The 19728-nt window shown below is 44.3% G+C and overlaps 1 protein-coding gene across 1 annotated transcript in view; it reads right to left on the bottom strand.

The window, feature by feature from the left end:
- Positions 1-822: 822 nt before the first annotated feature.
- skila (SKI-like proto-oncogene a) overlaps positions 823-19728 on the bottom strand; it is a 33508-nt gene continuing 14602 nt past the window's right edge. The window contains exons 2-7 of the mRNA XM_023425410.2: positions 13856-13951; positions 13044-13132; positions 10834-10976; positions 7846-8210; positions 6870-7100; positions 823-5438 (exon numbers count right to left, since the gene is read on the bottom strand). Coding sequence (XP_023281178.1) covers positions 5172-5438; positions 6870-7100; positions 7846-8210; positions 10834-10976; positions 13044-13132; positions 13856-13951 — 1191 coding nt within the window. The 3' untranslated portion in view covers positions 823-5171. The remainder of the gene's footprint in view (positions 5439-6869; positions 7101-7845; positions 8211-10833; positions 10977-13043; positions 13133-13855; positions 13952-19728) is intronic.

Genomic DNA, 19728 nt, shown 5'->3' with positions numbered 1-19728 from the left:
TCATCTGGACGACTGACTTTGTTTGATGAATGATAAAAAAAATTATTAAAAGAAAGATTTTTAATCCCCCCCCCCCAAAAAAAGGGGTGTGTCTTCACTTATAAAGATGAAACAGGAGATATTGTGCTGCCGTGGATACCGTTAAGTTATGCTGTGGGCAACAACTTGAACTTGTTATTTACCTTATATATTTTCTTTTATATTTTGGAGTATTAAGTATGCAGAAATTGCCTTTAGCAGTTCCTGATTGTTCTGTATCAGTGGATGTACAGATTACTGTCAATGGATTACTTTGATTCTGAAGACAACTTAAAAACCTGATGATTCTCAGGCAGGCTCTGCAGCTATGAGCAGTGACTTTTTAATGTTTTCTAAGCAGGTTTATTTGCGTTGGACATTGGATATAATGACGTCCTGAGAAAGAATAAGTCACACTGAATGTAAAACTAAATGAACCATAAATGTGTTCAGATTTGACCGAGTGATAACCCAGAATTTTGACACACACACAGCAGCAATGTGGTGCAATGAGTGTATCTTTCACCTCACACTGCACCTTTTCTGCTCTCTACGCTCCAAGTAAACCTCCCTGTTACAGAGATGGTGCCAGGTGTGCTGCTGGACTCAGTGTAATGTTTACGCTGACAGGCTGCACAGTTAGGTGCAGCCTGTCAGCGAGAGGCTGGAACCAGAAACTCTTTTTACCCCTGCCCCTGTAGTGTGTGGGATTTCATATCACACTGCTGCAAAAGTGTGAATAAGGAAGTTCTAAGGACAATATTAGCATGAGAAGCAGATGAGAAAGGCAAAATACAACACTGGTTTGACACTACAGAACTTTACTTGAATTTGATCCAAGTTCATTGTCTATACAGGGCATATTTACAAGATCTGAAATCAGGGAAGGGCAAAAACAGAAAAAAAACAAACACTAGATACAACTGAGGTATTAGCTAAAAGCATTTACAGGTATGTCATTTACTAGTAAATATCAATGATGATAAACAGTTAGAGATGCAGTGTCTTCTGCTTAAAAAACATCTTTTTATATCACAACATGAGGTAGGAGAACAGTGTCTCGATTCATGCAAGAACAAAAGTCTCATCACACTGTAGTATTGGCAACGTAGTATGCAATGGTCATACACAGACACTGCGTTTCATTTTCCAGAACAGCATCGAGGGGGAAGGAGGGTTCTTTTTAGCAAAGCCACAAATATTTTCTTTTCATCTATGACAGGATGTGTAGAAATTAAAACATTATATTCTTAGTAACCAGCGATCTGTGCGATGCAGCCCAACTTCCGACTTCTCCCACACCGGCATAGAATAATTACTGGCTGAAAAATTATACACCCAACTACAAAGCAGACCACCTGCAACAGTTCAAAAGTCACCTTGGATTTGTTTACTGGTTTTCTTCAAGTATGGGTCAGTAAATCCTGTATTCAAATGTGTTCCTGTGGTAAAGCCCAGCTCCTTTCGCCTTGTTTTACTTGGTTGGGCAAACTGCACACCTGTAAAAATTCTGTACAAAGCATATCCAAGTTCTCATAACACTGCAAAATGCAAAAAGGCCCAGCACGCCATGTTACAAGGGATTTTCTCTCCCCTATCATTTAGTCCTTTTTTCATTAAGGTGAATGCACAATTAAAGAAGCTAAACATCGCCCCCTTGTGTATAAAATGCAAATTACACAAAGTAAAATTACAGATTTTCATTAGGTCTATCTGCTAATGTGATGAATTAAAATGATTCTTTTTTGTTCTGCTGAAGAGGTAATTAAGTCAATAAAAACTAATACTGATCATCTTTTGAGTGATGTTAACACATCCAGACGAGGATATATATGATCTCAAATCAGAAAACATACAACTACACATCCAGAGCTACATGAGCAAGTTTTTCTCTTTCCCTTTTCAAAGCTGCTGTGCTTCAGTCAGACGTGGGAGGTCAACACACACTCTCTCTCTCTCTCTCTCTCTCTCTCTCTCTCTCTCTCTCACACACACAAATTCACATTATTTCCAAATCAAATTGGGCTACATTTTATGTTTATAATCTGACTCTGACTTTATATTTATCCTCTGAACCAATAATGACATAAAACTTGCACATGTTCAATGTTCATGCATCTCAATAGTTTGTGTTACATGGGGGGAAACTTTTTTTTTCTTCACAATAAACTGATTGGTAGAGTGGCCCGGTGACACTAAACATAAGGGGCAGCAAACATGCAAAAAAATCTTTTTTTTTTTCCTTTTTTTCTTTTTGTTCCCAAAATGCATTTTCTTAAACAAATGTTTTCAATTTAGCTCAGGGGGAGGGGGGTTAACAAAGAGGAAAGCTCATTACATTACAAGTTAAACAGTTCGTCAGGATGAAATCCACAAAAAAAAACAAAAAACGAATGCATCAGTTCAGAAAGGGGGAAAGTGTGTAACAAAGTATTATTTTCCTATTTTGCCTTTGTCCTGCATCATGTCTCAGTAAACCATGCATTTCACTCCCCCACATCCACTCGACAAAAGTCAAGTTCTGATATCTGCAAAGATAACTTTTTTAAAAAAGAAAGCAAAAAAACATTTAGGCCATCTGAAGCCTTAGTTCTGGTCCAATTTATATAACCTTTTGAAGATTATTCATATAAGAACAGTTAATATATTAATGACTACTGTATTTACAAAGTGAATATAAATCTTTAGTTAATACGTTAAATATTTTCTTTCATAATTTCAATAAAGGTTTAAATGGAACAACGGTAGAGTGTACATTTGCGGCATGGGTTTGATTTAACTGGCTTGCACCTGCACCTGCTTTTATGACTATCAACAAACCACAACTGTACCCTGCCCGGTCTTTAAGGTCTGTTATTGTAAAGGGAAGCTGTGTAAGAAAATCTGCATTGAACAGGATGGAGCACAGTGGAATGTCTATCAATTTGCATTTAGAGCAGATGCATAAAAAAAGCTCAGAGTTTAGCCGAGGCCGATCCCCTACTCTTTTTAAACAATTATTTACACACATACACTCGCTTACAGGGATCTCCTTAGTGGCAATAAAAAGCGTTTTGCCTGGCAACTGACACAATAAAAGTCCTATCTTCCTCTGGCTGGACGTCTGCTCGCTCTCCTGGGCATCTACAAAACACTGCACACCCCCAGCTGATCTGGCACTTGAGATGGATGGACGGGTATGTGAGAGTGAGTGAGTGACGGCGGTTCTGTGGGAGAGGAGGGAGCTTGTGTTGAGAGCTGGGGGATCCTGTACAGTCTCACCCCGAGGGTGGGCAGAGGCCCCCAGACAACAACAGCTGCCCCCATTCTGACGGCACAAAACAAAAAAACGCTCCCTCTGTACCCCTGGCGTCCGGGCCACCCAGCCTGCCGCAGGGGAGAGTGCACCAGTCCCCTGAGCGCTCCCCTCAATCCTCCCCTCTCTTCCTCTCCCCTGCCCGGTGCTGTTTGTTCAGCCAGGCAGAATAACGTGAAGCAGGGCCCAAACCACCCTGGACTAACTGCTTTCACCTGCGACCCACATCCTTTGACGACACTCTGACAAACAGGGTGGGGATAAAACCGTTTGCTAACAATGAAGTCGAACGATACAAAAAGAAGAAGCCCAGAAAACAGGGACAGACTGGTGCTTTGATCATCTGCTGGGAACGCTGGGGCCATTGTTCTGCCCAAAGCCCTGCACTGCACTGACACACTCGAGTGTGCGCGAGCATGTAAGGATGTCGTATGTATTATGGTAACACAGCACAGCTACAGCACATGCGAGACTCTGCCTTTCTTCTTTCTTAGAAAAGCTACACCGGCTCAACCAGCCCCCGTGTCCAGACACATTCCTTTCCCAGGAGACTCTGGGGGAGGAGAGCACATTAAGTGCATAACACTGCTCGTGAGCTTCTTCATGCCAAGCCTGAAAGAGCACAGTGTTTCCTGTCTAGCCCAAAGTGGGTGAAAACCACAGTGTTAAAGAGTTTCCCAGCAGAGGGCAATGGCGCTAGCGTACAGTGATGGAAGGTGTGAGGTCTCCAGTGGGGTGGGGGGGAGTGTGTGTGTGTCTGCGTGTGTGTGTGCGTGTGTGTGTGTGTGTGTGTGTGTGCGTGTGTGTGTGTGTGTCTGTGGGGGAGTAGAGGAGACAGTGGGCAGCTGGTGGATCAACCGACAGATCGTTTGGTCTACAACAGGAGAGTCCAGGTGCAGCCCGGCAGAGTGAAGAGGAAGCTAGTCTGTGTTTGGAGCAGCTGGGGTCCAGGCCAGACAGTTTGCTAGTTAGCTACCTTGAGAGGTCACACTCAAAAAACCCATTTCAAGTTCAGCGTCACTATTGGCATATTTTCATGAGGTTTCACGACATCGGCTAAATGTCTTTTTTTTTGTACAGTAAAGGTTTTTCTCCTCCATATAGACTTGATGTTTTAACACATTATACTTTTCTTTCTCAGTATTTTATAAGGAGCGAAAAAAAAAAAAAAACTGTTTTCAAATGTCCATGCAGTTTCCTGCATTCGCTGGTACTTGAGCATCTGGTCTGTAGATACAGAAAGACAGAGAGGAGGCACACAACCAGGCGCCATTATTTGTCCGTGGGCACCGGCTGCTGTGCCAGGTAGTAGCATGAAGTGACGTCCGTGAGGAGCTGAGACAAGCGTCTGTGTGTCTGAGCTAAAGTCTGAAATCTCAAAGTCACTGGCTCCAGGATCCAGAGATAGCGAGATAGCGGGATGTGAGAGGAGGGTGACAATCGTGAAGAGGAAAAAAAAAAAAAAAAAATAGTGATAGGTTGAGTTGGTCTCTACTCGACCAAACTCCTGTCTGTGAAGCAGCTGTTGTTCAGTAAAAACTATAAATTAAATCATACATGCCCAAAAAATCTTTAAATACTGTTTAAAGAGAGGGAGAGGGAGAAAAAGAAAGAATAATAATAAAAAAAAAAAACCACACCATAAAACTTTTCTTTTAAGTGATGTTAAATTACAAAAACAAAAGTCAGTCCTACACTGAAATAAGAGGGGAGGAGGGTGAGAGATGCACAACTTAAAAACAGCCCGAGGAGATGTGAAGCTTCTTTCTGCTTCAGGCTGATTTGTTTGTGTCTGTAGAGTTGGTGGGTGATGGGGAGAGGAATGAGAGAGGGGGATAGGCGCCTGGAGGGGTGGCAGTTACTTTTGGCCAGCCGCTGGGGCCTCTGAGATGGAGGAAGAGGAGGAGGAGGAGGAGGGCGGGGAGTGGGCGTTAGGGGGTCCGGTGGAAGGGGTGGGAGGAGGGGAGGGGCTGCCTCCCATCGTGCCAGACCGGGCCATCTGCTGCTTGAGTTGGGTGATTGTGCGCTCCAGCTTCTCCCGCGCCTCCCGCTCCCTGCGCAGCTCCTCCTGCAGCTCCTGTCGGTCGGCCTCCGCCTGCTCCAGCCTCTGACGGAGCTCCGACAACTGGGAGAAGACACAGACAGGAAGTCAAGTTATTGACTACAGCACATTAGAAGACATTTAGTCCGTCACATTATCACTTATAGCAACAAGTAAGTCGTGGTGTTTATTCTCACCAATCAAATACACACATTTTCTCAATCAATCCTATAAAATGTCAGGAAATAGTGAATTAAGTTTACGATGACAACGTAAATCAACAAGTCCTCACATTTAAAAAGCTGTAAACATTAAATGCCTCAACACATCTAGACAGAGAGATAGCAGCTGAAAAGCAGCTAGCTAGCAAGCTAACATAACAGACTCTGCACAGTACAGCAAATATGCTATCTACTTGTGTTGCACTGTATTTTGAGACTGTCAAAATGCAGGAAGAAGTTGAGAAGACCCCAAGTTCTTGCTGCTCTTTCAGTCACCAGCGGTCACTCTCCAACGGTCAGACATTGTTTACGACAGCTTAATATCACAGCCAATAAGCAGGTGTGAGACAGCTTTATGGCAATTATAGTAAAGATTTAAAATGATTTCACTGGAAAATAATCAGGTCTGAATTTCTCAACAGTGAAAACAACGATTGCGCCACTTGTTGCTTTAAAAATGTGCAAAATGTTTAGTGTAGGACTAGCATTAGTCTCATAACCACACAAACACATGCACACCCCCTCTCGTAACTGGCAGACAGCCTGATTTCAGTGCCAAGGGGAGCGGGGCAGGAGGAGCCGGAGCTTCAATAACAGACAGGAGGGGGATACTGCAGCCCTGAGCCCAGACCAACATTACACAATCTATCTCAAGATTAAGTCTAGTGGAAACCAAAACAAAGGCCCCAAATGCCCGAATGTTCATGTTAGTGAGTGTGTGTGTGTGTGTGTGTGTGTGTGTGTGTGTTGTCACGCAATTCAACAGCATAGTGCTGCATGCACACAAAATGATTTGAAGCACAGAAACAGCTCGTCCACATCTCTAAAAACATGTGGGCGACCACTATGTGATCTCAGAATTCTTTGCCATTATCTGATCAGCAAATTTAAAAAACAGAGAGCTCAAAATATTTTTTTCATTTAGTCAAAATCCACTGGTCGAAACAATCTGCTGGTGCTCACTGAGTGTTGACCTGCAATTCATGGAACCCAGTGAGGAGCAAAGATTCAGGGGCAAATTTGTGTACGTCCATGTTAATAAACTGAAATCAAACCGAGTTAAATAACTAAGTGCTCAGTAAATGCAAGGAAGTATGAATATGTAAAGTGCTGCAGCTGCATCAATGCTTCCTCGGTTTGAATTGGATTCCCACAGGAGCATAGCAGTGTAAAATCTGAGATAAAAATGGCTTATGTTAAGCGATGCAAGCCAATGTGCACACTGTATCACTCAGACTGTTTCTGGTGCCCGGATCAGCCCTGTGCACGCATGTGTTCCCCCCTAAACCCGTACCTGTGCAGTGTAGTGGGCCTCTTGCTGACGTTGTGCCCCCGGCTCGCAGGCGCAGGCCTGCTGCCGGAGCTGCTCCAGACGGGTCTCCAGCTCCAGCTGTTCCTGGCGGGCCTGGCTGAGCTGCCGCGCCTGCTCGCTGTGCACCGCCTCCAGCTCGCTGCGCAGCTCCCGTTGCTCAGCGCTCAGCTCCCGTAGCCTCGCCGCCTCACCCCCACGCAACGCCTCCAGCTCCTAGAAACACAAAGAGTAAGTCAAGGGAAATAATAATAATAATGTGATACTTCACTGACCTCTGTGGGGAAACTGCTTTACATTTCAGCCCCTCCACAGGGAATCACATGTCTAATACCACAAGGGACTTGAGTATAGGGTTCTGCAGCTTATGCCGCCATGCTGCCCCAATTCAGACTAAATCAAAAACTGTGTAACCTTTGACCTTTAATTCTACACATTTTGTCAGATTATGGATGTAGTCAAGGGCAAAAAAGACGGTAGTGGAAAATGCACCGTGTATATCTTATCTGGTCTATTTTAAAGACGTACTGTAACCAATATTTTCTAATGGTGGATATCTCATTTTACAATACAAATTAAGTTCTCTCCAAATCCCCCTGGAGGGTTTAATACAGGGGTATAATTCTGCATTAGGTATGAACGTCTCTATATAATGTAGGTCAACTCCATTTCAATGTGTCTAAACTGAAATTAAGTGTTTTAATAATTATACAATATGTTATACATCAGTGAAAAATTGTGATTTAGATGAAAGGGGGTGCTGACTTGTTTTAAAAATGGCAGAACCATGTGATAACTAAATGTTTCATGCGGTAGGAAGGAGAGATGAAGGGGTCAGTGGGAGGTGAGCATCACCTCCACATCCACATCAAGGACACTTTTAATAGACGAGGACAGTTATGGTTTAGTTTATCTTGGGCTCATTTATCTTGGTCTTTGTTCTTTCCGACCACCGACTCACCATTTCCAGCTGCAGCTGCTTGTGCAGGGTGGAGTTGAGCTTCTCCTGCTGCCTGCTGTACATCTGCATGATCTCCACAACAATCCTGTCCTTGTCATCCTCCAGCCCCCCCACCACCACTGCAGCGCCACTTGTGACAGAGCCTGTGTCCTTAGCCGCTACTTCCGTTACCGGCGACAACAACGACGCAGGAGGAGGAGGAGGGGTGTGGGCGGGGGTGTGGGTGGCTGTCTTGCAGCTCGGGCTGCTTGTCTCCATGGAAACTGCCTGGGTTTGGCATTCCCGCTCTGCGGCCAAGGCAGCAGCGGCACGTTGGGATTTGGCCTCCTCGGCGCCAGCAGCGACGGGAGGCGACGCATGAAGATCTGAGGAAGGAGGAAGAGGAGGATGAAGAAGGGAGTTTAAATAAAAAGAAAGAAAAAAAAAAAAGAATAGAAGCTAGTTGAAAGACAGGAAGTGCGAGCCGAGCTGGTGCACACTCCCGCCTACGCTTAGTAACACCCTTGCACAACCTCATAAAAGCTCACACCTCTTTCTCAGCGTGAGCACACACGCAAGCACAAGCACAAGCACGGCATGGCAACAGCCGAGGAACCCAACACTTGCCCACAGATTTTCTGTGTGTGTGCCCTCAGACACAGACACAGAAAAGAGAGGGGGAAAAAGGATCTTGCGTGGGGGCTGCGCTGCTCTGTATGGGCTCCTTCAAACTGTGGCCTTTAAGGTGTACATCGTGGGAAACGGATCAAAGAGGCGGTATCACACACGCAGACACATCTGCACAGATGCTGCAGCGGGGCATGTGACGGCTAATAATGACAGTGTCTGTGCAGGTATAAGCTCACAGACGGAATGAGAAGAAGAAATGTGACAGAGAGAGCATGAGAACAGTGGGTTGTTTACCAGGATAATGTATTCATACAGTATGTGTGTGACAGGAAACAGCATGCTCTGTACACAGCCTGTCTGGCACTGGAGAGGACACTCATTTACTGACTCAGGCTGGCTTGTGCATGTTCGCGCGCGCGTGCACGCACGCACGCACGCACGCACGCACGCACGCACGCACGCACGCACGCACGCACACACACACACACACACCATAGTAGAAGCACACAAATAACAGGAGTGAATCATTTGGTGGATCAAAAGGAAATAAGCTGGGGAAGGAGAGAGAGGAAGAGAGGGTCACAACAGAAAGAATGAAAGGCACACAGACAGACTGACTTTCAATGAAGGAAAAAAAAAAGAAAGAGAAGTAGGAGGAGTAGTGGAAGGGGGGTGGGGGGGGGGGGGGTGACAGCAGACTGAGAGGGAGGCGGAGATGAAGGGAGCCAGAGAAGAAAGAGGCGAGGATTGATGGACGGATGGAAGAGGAAGTACGGGAGCAGACGGAGGACAGACTCAGAGAGGATGTGGAGATAGCAGCCAGGAAAAGAGGCGAGGGAAGAGCGAGGGAAGAGAGACATATTTGGTTGGAGAAGAAAAAGGAGAACAGAACGCCTGAGAGATATGAGAGAGACAGCCTGGCAGTCAGACATGGTGTAATAATGGCAGACGGAAACTACTGCTGTGATTCACCCTCTATCTTTCTCTATATACACATGCACACAAATCCCCCCCCCCCACATACACATACTTCTTATTAATGCAGGTTTAATATACACACTTTAATGTGCACATAAAAACACACACACAGTAAAGAGAGGAGGTCAAAGCCATTTCAACCCCTCGTGCAATAGTGAGGTGCCCCCCCGAGTCTTTATGTGAAGGTCAATGCATGATTATGTGCGTCGCTGCAGGCTGCAATGTTAAGTGCGTGCGCATGTATGTGTGTGTGTGTGTGTGTGTGTGTGTGTGTGTGTGTGTTGGATGGTAGTAACTGTAGGTTGTATGTTTACAGTAGGCACGTGTCTGCTCTTTGACTGCATGTACTACGTGTACATGATCTACATGTCTCTTCTGCTTATGTTGTATGTATGTAAATGGCTCGTGCTTGCTGTATGTGTGTGATGTATTTATAGCAGACATGTGTCAGCCTTGTTTGTGTGTCTAATGTACATACAGCAGACACAGGAGTATTTAATAATAATTCATATTTAATAATCATCAGTCATCTGCTTCTGACTGTTTGTGGAAATCATTTCACCTGGAATTGGTTCTAATACATAGTTTAGACCAGAGTATGTGCATTTTTGACCAAGAATTCTTAACTCAAGGTCCACTTAATAGCTTTTTCTGGAGCTTTCAACCAGAGAAAAAAACTAATCCTTCCACAGGAGGGATTACTTGTTTTTAAAAATACATTAATAAATGTACTACTAATCACAGGAAGATTTCTAAACTCATTTAATGGATAAATTGGATGCAACTTCCCGCGTTTCACCCATTTTCAGCTCTACTGTTTTCAGTGTCTTTCATGAATGAAGGTAATTGTACGGTGCAGGTCGCTGCGTTTACTCTCACAAGAAGTTCAAGTAAGAAAGGTTATGATTCTATGCGTTATTCTATTTTAGTATTGTGAGACTTTCATGCAGCATTTGATTACAACATGCAAATTGAAAGGCTTGTGAAATGGCTAGTACTTCCATGCTCAGAATGTGCCTGACTTGTGTGCTATCTAAAAGGGATGACAATTTCGAGCATATCTTTGTAACCTTATATCAAGGAAAGCTGAAATCAAATTTGATCATATTTTATTTCTAATATATAAAACCCATGCAGCCGTGTGCCTCTTGGGTGGTCTGACTGGATCAGGCATGTGGCTGCTCCAAGGATTTAAGTTAGTGATTGTTGAGTCTCTGTAATTAATATTACAAAGAGTAATCTGCCCTGCATGAAAAGAGACATCTTCTGATGTGATTTGGCACTAAACAAACAAAACCTGACTTGACTTAATGCTTTTGGTTTTTAATATTCTCGGTCCCCAGAATACTTTGCCAGATTAAATGTGTGTCTCTGTGTATTAATGTGTGTATCATTACTGACCCATGGGTGGCTCGTCGTGGCCCAGCACTCTGCGACTGTAGTGGTGTTTGAGCAGCGCTCCGAGCATCTCCGGACTCATCTCCGCCTCCCTCCGCAGAGACACGTTGGGGGCCACCATCTTATCGTATGTGTACAGGTAGTAACTGGGAGAAAGAAACGAACACAGAGAAGACATTTGAAGACCTCATATGTAGTTAAATCCTTACTATTTTTTTTTTTTTTTTTACATAAAATACCACTGGAAAGTGATTTTATTTCAACTTCTAGTTCCCCTTGATCTCACAAAGGTGGGGGATGCTGTTTTGTCTTGTCTTCTTTATTCTAGTCATAATGGCAGCGATGTCACTTTTAACATACTTCTCTGTCTTTGCAGTAAAGACCATAAAGAGTTCTGAGTATACACCTGCAAATGGCCATTTTACCTCTGCAACGGTAACACACAGATGAAACACAGCAATAAAACAAGTCATTTGGTGACTGTTTTAGCCTCGAGTAACTGCAACATCTGAAGACAGGAGCTGAAAACACTGTGTGGAATATTAATATTTCTTATCGGGTGTTTACAGGATCTCAGCCTAAACAGACCTTCAGCTTATCACAAATGTCCAGGTAGCGGGTACAACTGAGAGAGAGATAGTGCCTGGAGATGCACAGAAGCCACTGAGCCAACACTATCTGTCTATTCCTGGCTGCATGGTGGGAAGGGAGGGAAGAAGGAGAGAGAGAAATAGAAAGAGACAGAGAGGCGAGGAGAAGAGAAGAGAAGAGAAGAGAAGAGAAGAGAAGAGAAGAGAAGAGAAGAGAAGAGAAGAGAAGAGAAGAGAGGAGAAGAGAAGAGAAGAGAAGAGAAGAGAAGAGAAGAGAAGAGAAGAGAAGAGAAGAGAAGAGAAGAGAAGCTTTGAACCCCTCCCCCACCAACAGTCCCCTCCAGACAGAGCTGAGGCCGGAGCTGTGAACTAGGTTAAGCATGACAGCACAGTGGGGCTCTGCCTGAAAAACTACAGCACTACCAACCAAGCCTTGCTTCCTCTTCTCTGGGTGGAAATGAAGCTCTGCCTGCTCGCTCGAATGAGAATCTCAAACTCCTTCACATGAAACGCCAAAGATCTGATTGAATAATGTAAGCTTGGCTCGTATTTGACAAGTGTACAGCTAATGGATGTTGGTAGTAACCCAAATAGGACGTTAAGTGCTGTGGCTGTCTAGCACGACGTTTGGCTGTAGCAGAGCATTTCATTATTACTAACGCTGCAATACAACCGACGTGCTCCAAACTGTACTGTGTGAGTCCTGAGTGGTTTGGGAGTGTATCAGTCCATTAATGCTGATAGGTGACCGGAACCCTAATCCTGCTATAGTTTAGTCTGGCCTGACATCTGCATGCCACGACAGAGTCAGTATGTCAGGGCAGTCACGTGTAGCTATGGCGCCATAAACCATCTAATTCCATCTTTTAATCTGGGTCAGATTACTGCGTGAGCTATCGGAGCGCCACATCCAAACACCGGCTGGTGTGCTCTGGGGAGGGATGGAGGGAGGAAAAGAGAACCAGTAGAGTAGAGACGAGGGCTTTAGGAAGAAAAGAGGAAGAGGAAGGGAAAGTAGGTTTTCTAGGACAACAAAGCTAAACATCAAATTTAAACAATTTAGAGGCAAATAATCCTATTCCTACAACAAAATCAGTCACATCCACAGCACTTTTCTAGAAATACACAAGGCAGACTACATAGAGCTGCAATCATTAGTCAATTAATCCATTAAGATTATTCAAAAAACAATTATGATTTATTTTTCAAGCAGAAACGCCACTCATTCGCTGGTTTCAACTTTTCACACGTGAGAATTTGGTGCTTTTCTATGTCATATATAACAGTAAATTGAATATCTTTAGGTTTTGGACAGTTGGCCAAACAAAACAAGCAAAGTGCAGACATCATTTTGGGATTAGAGAAATTGTAAATGGCATTTTGTCACCATTTTAACAATCTGTAGACTTTAGGACTTTGGGTTATGGACTGAATGTCAGACAACATAAAACGTCAGCTTAGACTCTCATGCCGGGGTCGTTTTCTTTTTTCTTTTTTTAAATAGAATGAAATGAATGAAAAATGAACCTATAGATAAATCCATAATAAAAATAATGCAACCAATAATACAATCATAAAATGGTGTATCGATGCTGTTTAATCAAAATTAATATGATGTAGTACCTGGGATGGACCAGGGTGGGGTGTCCTGGCTCCTCCTTAATGTCCGAGAAAAGGCGGTTGAACATCAGAGTAGGTGGAGATGTTTTCCCCTGTGGAAAACAAAAACACCACACACACATAAATATGACACACCATAGTAACATTGTTTTTTTTTATGGCTATTGTGTTACAGAAACAAAGGCACACAATGGCTGCTCCTCCATCCATTCATTGATCTTTGCATTCAATTTTGCTGCTGAATAGGTGAATTATCACCGTGGCAATCAGATGCATGCCCACGCACGCACACACATGCAGAGACATGAATACACGGAGAGAAACAGCAGGTGGAGAGGGGAATGTGCTGTACTACACATGGCACTCTCGCTGCCATAATCTAATAAAGCTAATATATGCATGCATACATGTGGATGAGGGATCATCCATCAGGCGTCAGCTGAGAGAGTGTGAGAGTGTGTGAGAGAGTGTGAGAGTGCGTGTGTGTGTGTGCGTTGGAGGAAAAAGACAATCATGATAAAGAGTGTCTTCCCTGCATGTGCATGTAAAGTCAGTGTGTGTGCAGTGACAGAGGGAGGTGGAGAGCAGAGCCTTTCAGCAGCTGTATGAATATATCCCTGACAGGTCAGAGAGGAGAAGTGTGCCGCTATGAATGGGTGAACAGGGGGTGTGTCTGTCAGTGGGGGTGGTGACCCTGAGAGCTGACCTGTGTGTAAAGGAGGGGGAGGGGGAAGACAGAAGGGGGATGCTGGGGCGGTAGAGGGAATGATGGGAGAGATTGGTGGATGGATGCCAGGGGAGAACCGACGACTGACCTTTCTCGCAGGGTCGGGATCGGCCTGCTTGCCGCTGGGTGAGCAGAGGTCTGCTGAGGGTTTCCTCACCTGGTTCTCCTCCTCCTCCACTGCCTTCTGAAACACAGGGAGAAAGAGGCGGCGGTTTAAACACAGAGACAGACAAACACAACCACACACACACACATACACACACCAAGGTCAAACAGACAAAAGAGAGCACAGAGATAGCACAGAAAACATTTGTTCGAATACTCTGAACAATTAATATGATGCACACTCTTGACAGGGAGCGTGGGAACGAGAGGAAGAAAGTGGAGAGAAAAAAATTACAACTGGCACCGTTGTCACAGAGGGGAACGATAGAGACAAATGACATTTAAATGATAGGAAATAGAGACAAATGACATCTAAGAGATAGAAAATGGAGACAAATGGCATTCAAAGAGAACAGCACAAGTGAGCTACGGCATGGGCCGGCCGTATTACAGTGTCGGAGAGAAGAAAGGCGGCAGTGAAGGCGATAAGCGTAAGAGTAGAGACTGAATGAGACCACTGAGGAGGGTCTATGAATAAAACACAAGAAAAGCCACACTGATAGTCAACATGGCTACAACATGGCCTGTCATTATGTGCTTCTGTGCATGTGATTCATTGTTAGACATGCAACATGATTGGGGCCAGCCTCTCTAGTGAAGATGTATATGTGTGTGTGTGTGTGTGTGTGTGTGTGTGTGTGTGTGTGTGTGTGTGTGTATGTGGTGAATGTTTATGATTCATTGTGTCAGCTTCATACCCTCTGCGCCATGTGTGTTCAAATAAACACTGCTGGCGCTGCCTGTAGTTGTGCGTCTGTGTGTGTCGGAGTGTGTATGTGTGTGTTTTTTGAGCAAATCCAGGACACGCTCAGCGAGAGGCCACAGGCTGATGGAGTTGATGCTTATCTACGGCAGACAGGCCTGACACTACACACAGGCTGCCTGCAGTTCACACACACACACACAACCGAAGTGACATGTAGCGCAGGCACCAGAGGAACAAGCATCGCAATGTGAACCACTAGGTAGAACCCCGCAACAGAGAGAGAGAGAGAGAGAGAGAGAGAGAGAGAGAGAGAGAGAGAGAGAGAGAGAGAGAGAGAGAGAGAGAGAGAGAGGGGAGAAGGTGGGAGGAAAAGGGGATGTAGGAGAAAAAAAGAGGATAGAGGAAGAGTGAGAATCCAATGAGGAGAAAAGTGCAAAGGCGGAGGGCAGGAGGAAGAAAGTAAGAGAGATAGAGGTTGTAGAAAGCATCAATAATTGACTTACTAGCCTTTTAAAGCTACTAGGAATGCGCGCGCACACACACACACACACACACACACACACACACACACAGTCAGACACAGTGAATAATAAACAGACAGCCTTTCATCAGCTGTCAGCTGGACTACAGGATTTTCCTCTGAGCGGTATCTGCTAAGAAACACTGTCATTACCAGAGGTAAACAGCCTCAGAACAATACAGGCAAATTACTGTGACAGTCAGGTATCACCCACCCAACATTCATGTCAGCTACAACTCCAGCAGCAGCTTTACTTTAACAGCTTTAATTAGTCACTTGTAATTCCTCATAATGCATCTTTTATTTGCTCATTTTCAAATGTAGTTATTTAATCATCACATTTCAAAATCACTTGCTGTCTCGTGTTCCCAGATACTGCCCTGTTTGCATACCAAAACAAGCACATTACACCTCCACAAACTTCTTTTTCTATACAAATTTCTATACTGTTAATTGAACGGTACAACGTTTTGACAAGCAAATTTATCAAGCAAAAAAATACCCAATATTGGCTGGTTCCTGCTTCTAAAATGTAAGGATTTGACGTCTTCAGAGACTGAAAGATTGTCTGCATCTGCTCCCATTTCAGTAACCCTTCCTGTTTTGTCACGAAAAAGAAACAAAGTAAAAGCAAGTACCAGTAGTACTGTTTTGAGAGCGTGTGAATTCGTGTGTACTGTATGTAGGGTATAGTCCCTTATTTACAAGGACATGGATGAATGAGCATGTGCATGCAAATGTAAAAGGCTGGAGCCATATGCATAGCCAGGTGTGTCTCTGTGTGTGTGTGTGTGTGTGTGTGTGTGTGTACATAGAAGGGGGGCTTGTCCGTTTATGAGCGCTTGTGGTTGGTGTTTTTTCCTTTTTTTTTTTTTCTCCAGAAGGCAGCACTGCAGCACTGAGAGGAAGAGAAGGTGGGAGGGAGGGAGAGAGAGAGAGTGGGATGATGGGACAGGGCAGAGATAGAGGGAAGGAGGGGACAGAGGGAGGAGAATTGACAGAAACAACAATAAACCCACTGCAGTGGTGTGGAGGTGAGCTGGGCCCCTGTCAGCTGGATTTCCTCCAATATCAAGGTTGTCTGAATGTGTGTGTGTGTGTGTGTGTGTGTGTGTGTGTGTGTGTGTGTGTGTGTTGGAGTTACTTTCTACTATACATACTATACATCCCTAATCTCAAATCGGTCACACCCTCTGTGTGTGTGTGTGTGTGTGTGTGTTTGTGGAGAGCACGGGGCCAAACTGACATTAACACCAGTTCGTCCAGGGGTCTTTCATTTGCTTGACCCCCACGACAACAGATGCTGTGCTGATGAGACAACTGACAGCTCGTTAAAAGGTGGGACACTGTGTGTGTGTGTGTGTGTGTGTGTGTACTATAAAGAAATTGTGAGACTGTGTTGGTTCATGTGTGTATTTGCCTGCAGGACCCACTTAGACAAAGAGTTGAAGATGCTGTTTGTACATAGGTGTGTGTGTGTGTATATGCGCGTGTGTGTCCACATACATGTGTGTGTGTTCCATTAATGGTTGCCTGTGTCTCTCCCTGTAATTCCTGCTTACCTGACAGCTTAACGCCCACCACCCACACACCCCTGCTCGTTATTCCTGCTGCTCTGCGCTCTGTATGCCTTAATGAATGTGTGCGGCTGCAAACGTTTGCACGTTTCAACAACACAACTGTTTTCCTCTCCTCCTGTTGCCCATCTCTCTCTCTTGTCCATTCTACCTTCCCACCCCCCAATGTGCTTTATTAACACACACCATGCTGTGACTTGGGCTTAATCTGCAGTAATGAAGCACCTCTCTAATGTGGTTTGCTTCTGCGACACACATAAACACACACACATACACACACAGCCCCTAACCCCACTATGTCTCCAGTCCTTTGTCAGGCTGAAGCTCGCCTTATGACAATGTGGATTAGCATTCCACACACTCGCTCAGCTGAACTCTGCCCTGTTGTTCCTAATCACCAGCAGTCTGCCTGCCACTGCAGCTACACACACACACACACTTCACCCCACCACTATACACAGCTACATGAAACACACTGCTCTAGACACACATGGCCACGTGAACTTTGTGACCCATTTCTACAGCCTCAGTTTAGCCGCCCTGCCATTAGCACACATGACATTTCTACAACAGACGCATTAATGGAGCAGAAAGTGTTTTTTTTCCTGTGTCTGTGTAGCCTGAGTGCTGCTAAATCCAACAATAACAAGCGCCACTCCACTACACAGACATCTATGACCGTACATTACCATACACAGTCTGGCAAACGCAGGCGGAGAGTAAATGCATTTCAGCGGAAGCTGTATTTCTACCGTGAACTCCATCTGTGCTTCCCACTGCAAAGCACTAACATCCAATTTACACTAGGCATACTTGTTGCCTCTATTCTCATTTTAGCTGGAAAATGAACAACAAAGAGACATTTGAAATGGAGGCAGACATTCTCGTGTAAGTTTGTGTGAACAGTAATCTAAAAAAAATTGTCATTTTAAGCCTGTGCACTTTGCAATTAGATGAGGTTTTTTTTTGTTTTTTTTTTTACAATTTTAAGATAGAAATTAAACTCTGCTCAGAGCGTTAGATTTCATAATTGGCTGTGCTAGTTAAAGTGCCACCATATCATTCAAGTAGAGTTGATTTTCTGACTGGGGTGAAGACTTTCAAATTCACAAAAAAGTTGACAGTCACCCAATTTTTTTTTTTTTTTAGCAGAAAACCTCTGAGGATGTAAGTGAGTCTCTTTCAGTAATTGACAGTCTCTGCTCATCCTAACAGACAACAAGAGGAATTTTCCATCCTAAGTCTACTATTGGAGTCATTTACATGTATCTAAGCTAAAGGTAAAAATATGAAGACACACACATACAAACACACCCACACACACACAGACTGACACACTGCCACGCAGAGTGCAAACAAGTCCGAGGTCAAGCTCTCCTCCTCCTCCCCCCTCTGTCTCTTCACTTCAGTCACGTGGACACTCCAGATGACTGCCGTCTCAGTGTACACACACACACACACACACACACACACACACACACACACACACACACATAGTTACTCTTGGCTATAAATACACATGCTGTCTCCATACATGTATAATAAAACACATACAAGGACTGTCCACCTCAACACACACACATACATACATACATACATACACTGAAGTGATGCATTTTCCATGCAGCAAATCTTACTTTGAAAAATTTAGGAGCAAAAAAAACAAACAAAAAAAAACACATTTAGCAGGGAGATCTGTGAACAAACCTTTCCTAAGACCGATGACATGAGAACATTTTGGAGATACAGGTAGAGCTGATTCATTTCTGCTTGGATTTTGAGCCGTTGATAGAACAATACAAGACGTTTCCACGTCTCCTTGGACTTGAAAGGCATTTGTCACTATTTTCTGACATTTTACAAACATAACAATTAAATGATAATCAAAATAATCATTAGCTGTGGCTCTAAATACATTCCCAGGATGGGTAATGCTGTTGTTTTTAAGCTGGCAGCATGAATTGATTCTTGAGAGAGAATTTGTTGCAGAAATTCTAAAACTGTAAAACCCTGCCCAGGATATAACACACACACACACACACACACACACACACACACACACACACACAACTAGTCTCAACAAGCCTTATGGAAAATCTTATCTAGGGCACAATAAAGAGTGCGCAAGCTTTAGCCTGACCTTTCATCCCAGAGCAGCAGGCCTGTGTGTTTGTGTGTGAATGTGTGTTTGTGTGTTAGTGCGTTATTAAAATATATTTAAAATCGCCTCTGTGCCCCAAAACATAAACGCTGTTGGGCCCAATTGTCTTCACATCTGCTGAAACTCAGGCATCAGTGGTCGTGTATGAAAACTGAAACAAACCCCAGGCAACCGCCACAATCTCACTCCTGGGGCAGAAACAGAGAGGGGTTCACAAAAACATAACTGTACCACCCATCCTCCCTCATCCTCTTCCTCTTCCCCCCCCCCCCCCCGAGCCATTCATGCGCCTGGCATTCAAGAAGAGGAGGGAGAGGGCAGGGGATAGCGGCAGGCAGCAGATGAGGATGGAGTAATGCAGCTCATTCTCCTATTTCCTCTCTCAGGAGGAAGTAAAACAGCCTTTATTTGGGTGCCTTTTCATTCGGCCTCAGACAGCGAGGGAGGAAAATAGGAACACACATACACAGACACTCACAGAGACAGTCAGTCACGCCCTGTCTGTTTCTAAACCACATCCTGTTCTGCTGCAGTCGTCAACTGTGCCAAAGATTGAGCTACAGATACGTGGATATATATACTTCCTGGCCAAACCATGCAACAAGATATTGAAGCTTCTTGATGGAAATTAATTTATGTCTCCTGTCTTCACTTTAAACTCACCCTCCTCCCTTCAAACTTCCCCCAAAAGTTGATCTATGTGTATCATCAATGTGATTGCTTGCAGTTAAGATCTCACCTATAAATCTTTAGGATCTGGTTATATATGTGTTTTACTGGGACCCAGAGCTTTGGTGGACACACCTGTCGTCGTCGTTCCGCGCCCCCCCCA

The sequence above is a fragment of the Seriola lalandi genome, unplaced genomic scaffold (genome assembly GCF_002814215.2).
Source record: "Seriola lalandi dorsalis isolate HSWRI2012SDOR001 ecotype SW California unplaced genomic scaffold, Sedor1 jcf7180002054777, whole genome shotgun sequence".
Classification (NCBI taxonomy): Eukaryota; Metazoa; Chordata; class Actinopteri; order Carangiformes; family Carangidae; genus Seriola; species Seriola lalandi.
The sequence above is the reverse complement of the archived record's forward strand: the minus strand, read 5'-3'. Positions and strand labels throughout refer to the sequence as shown.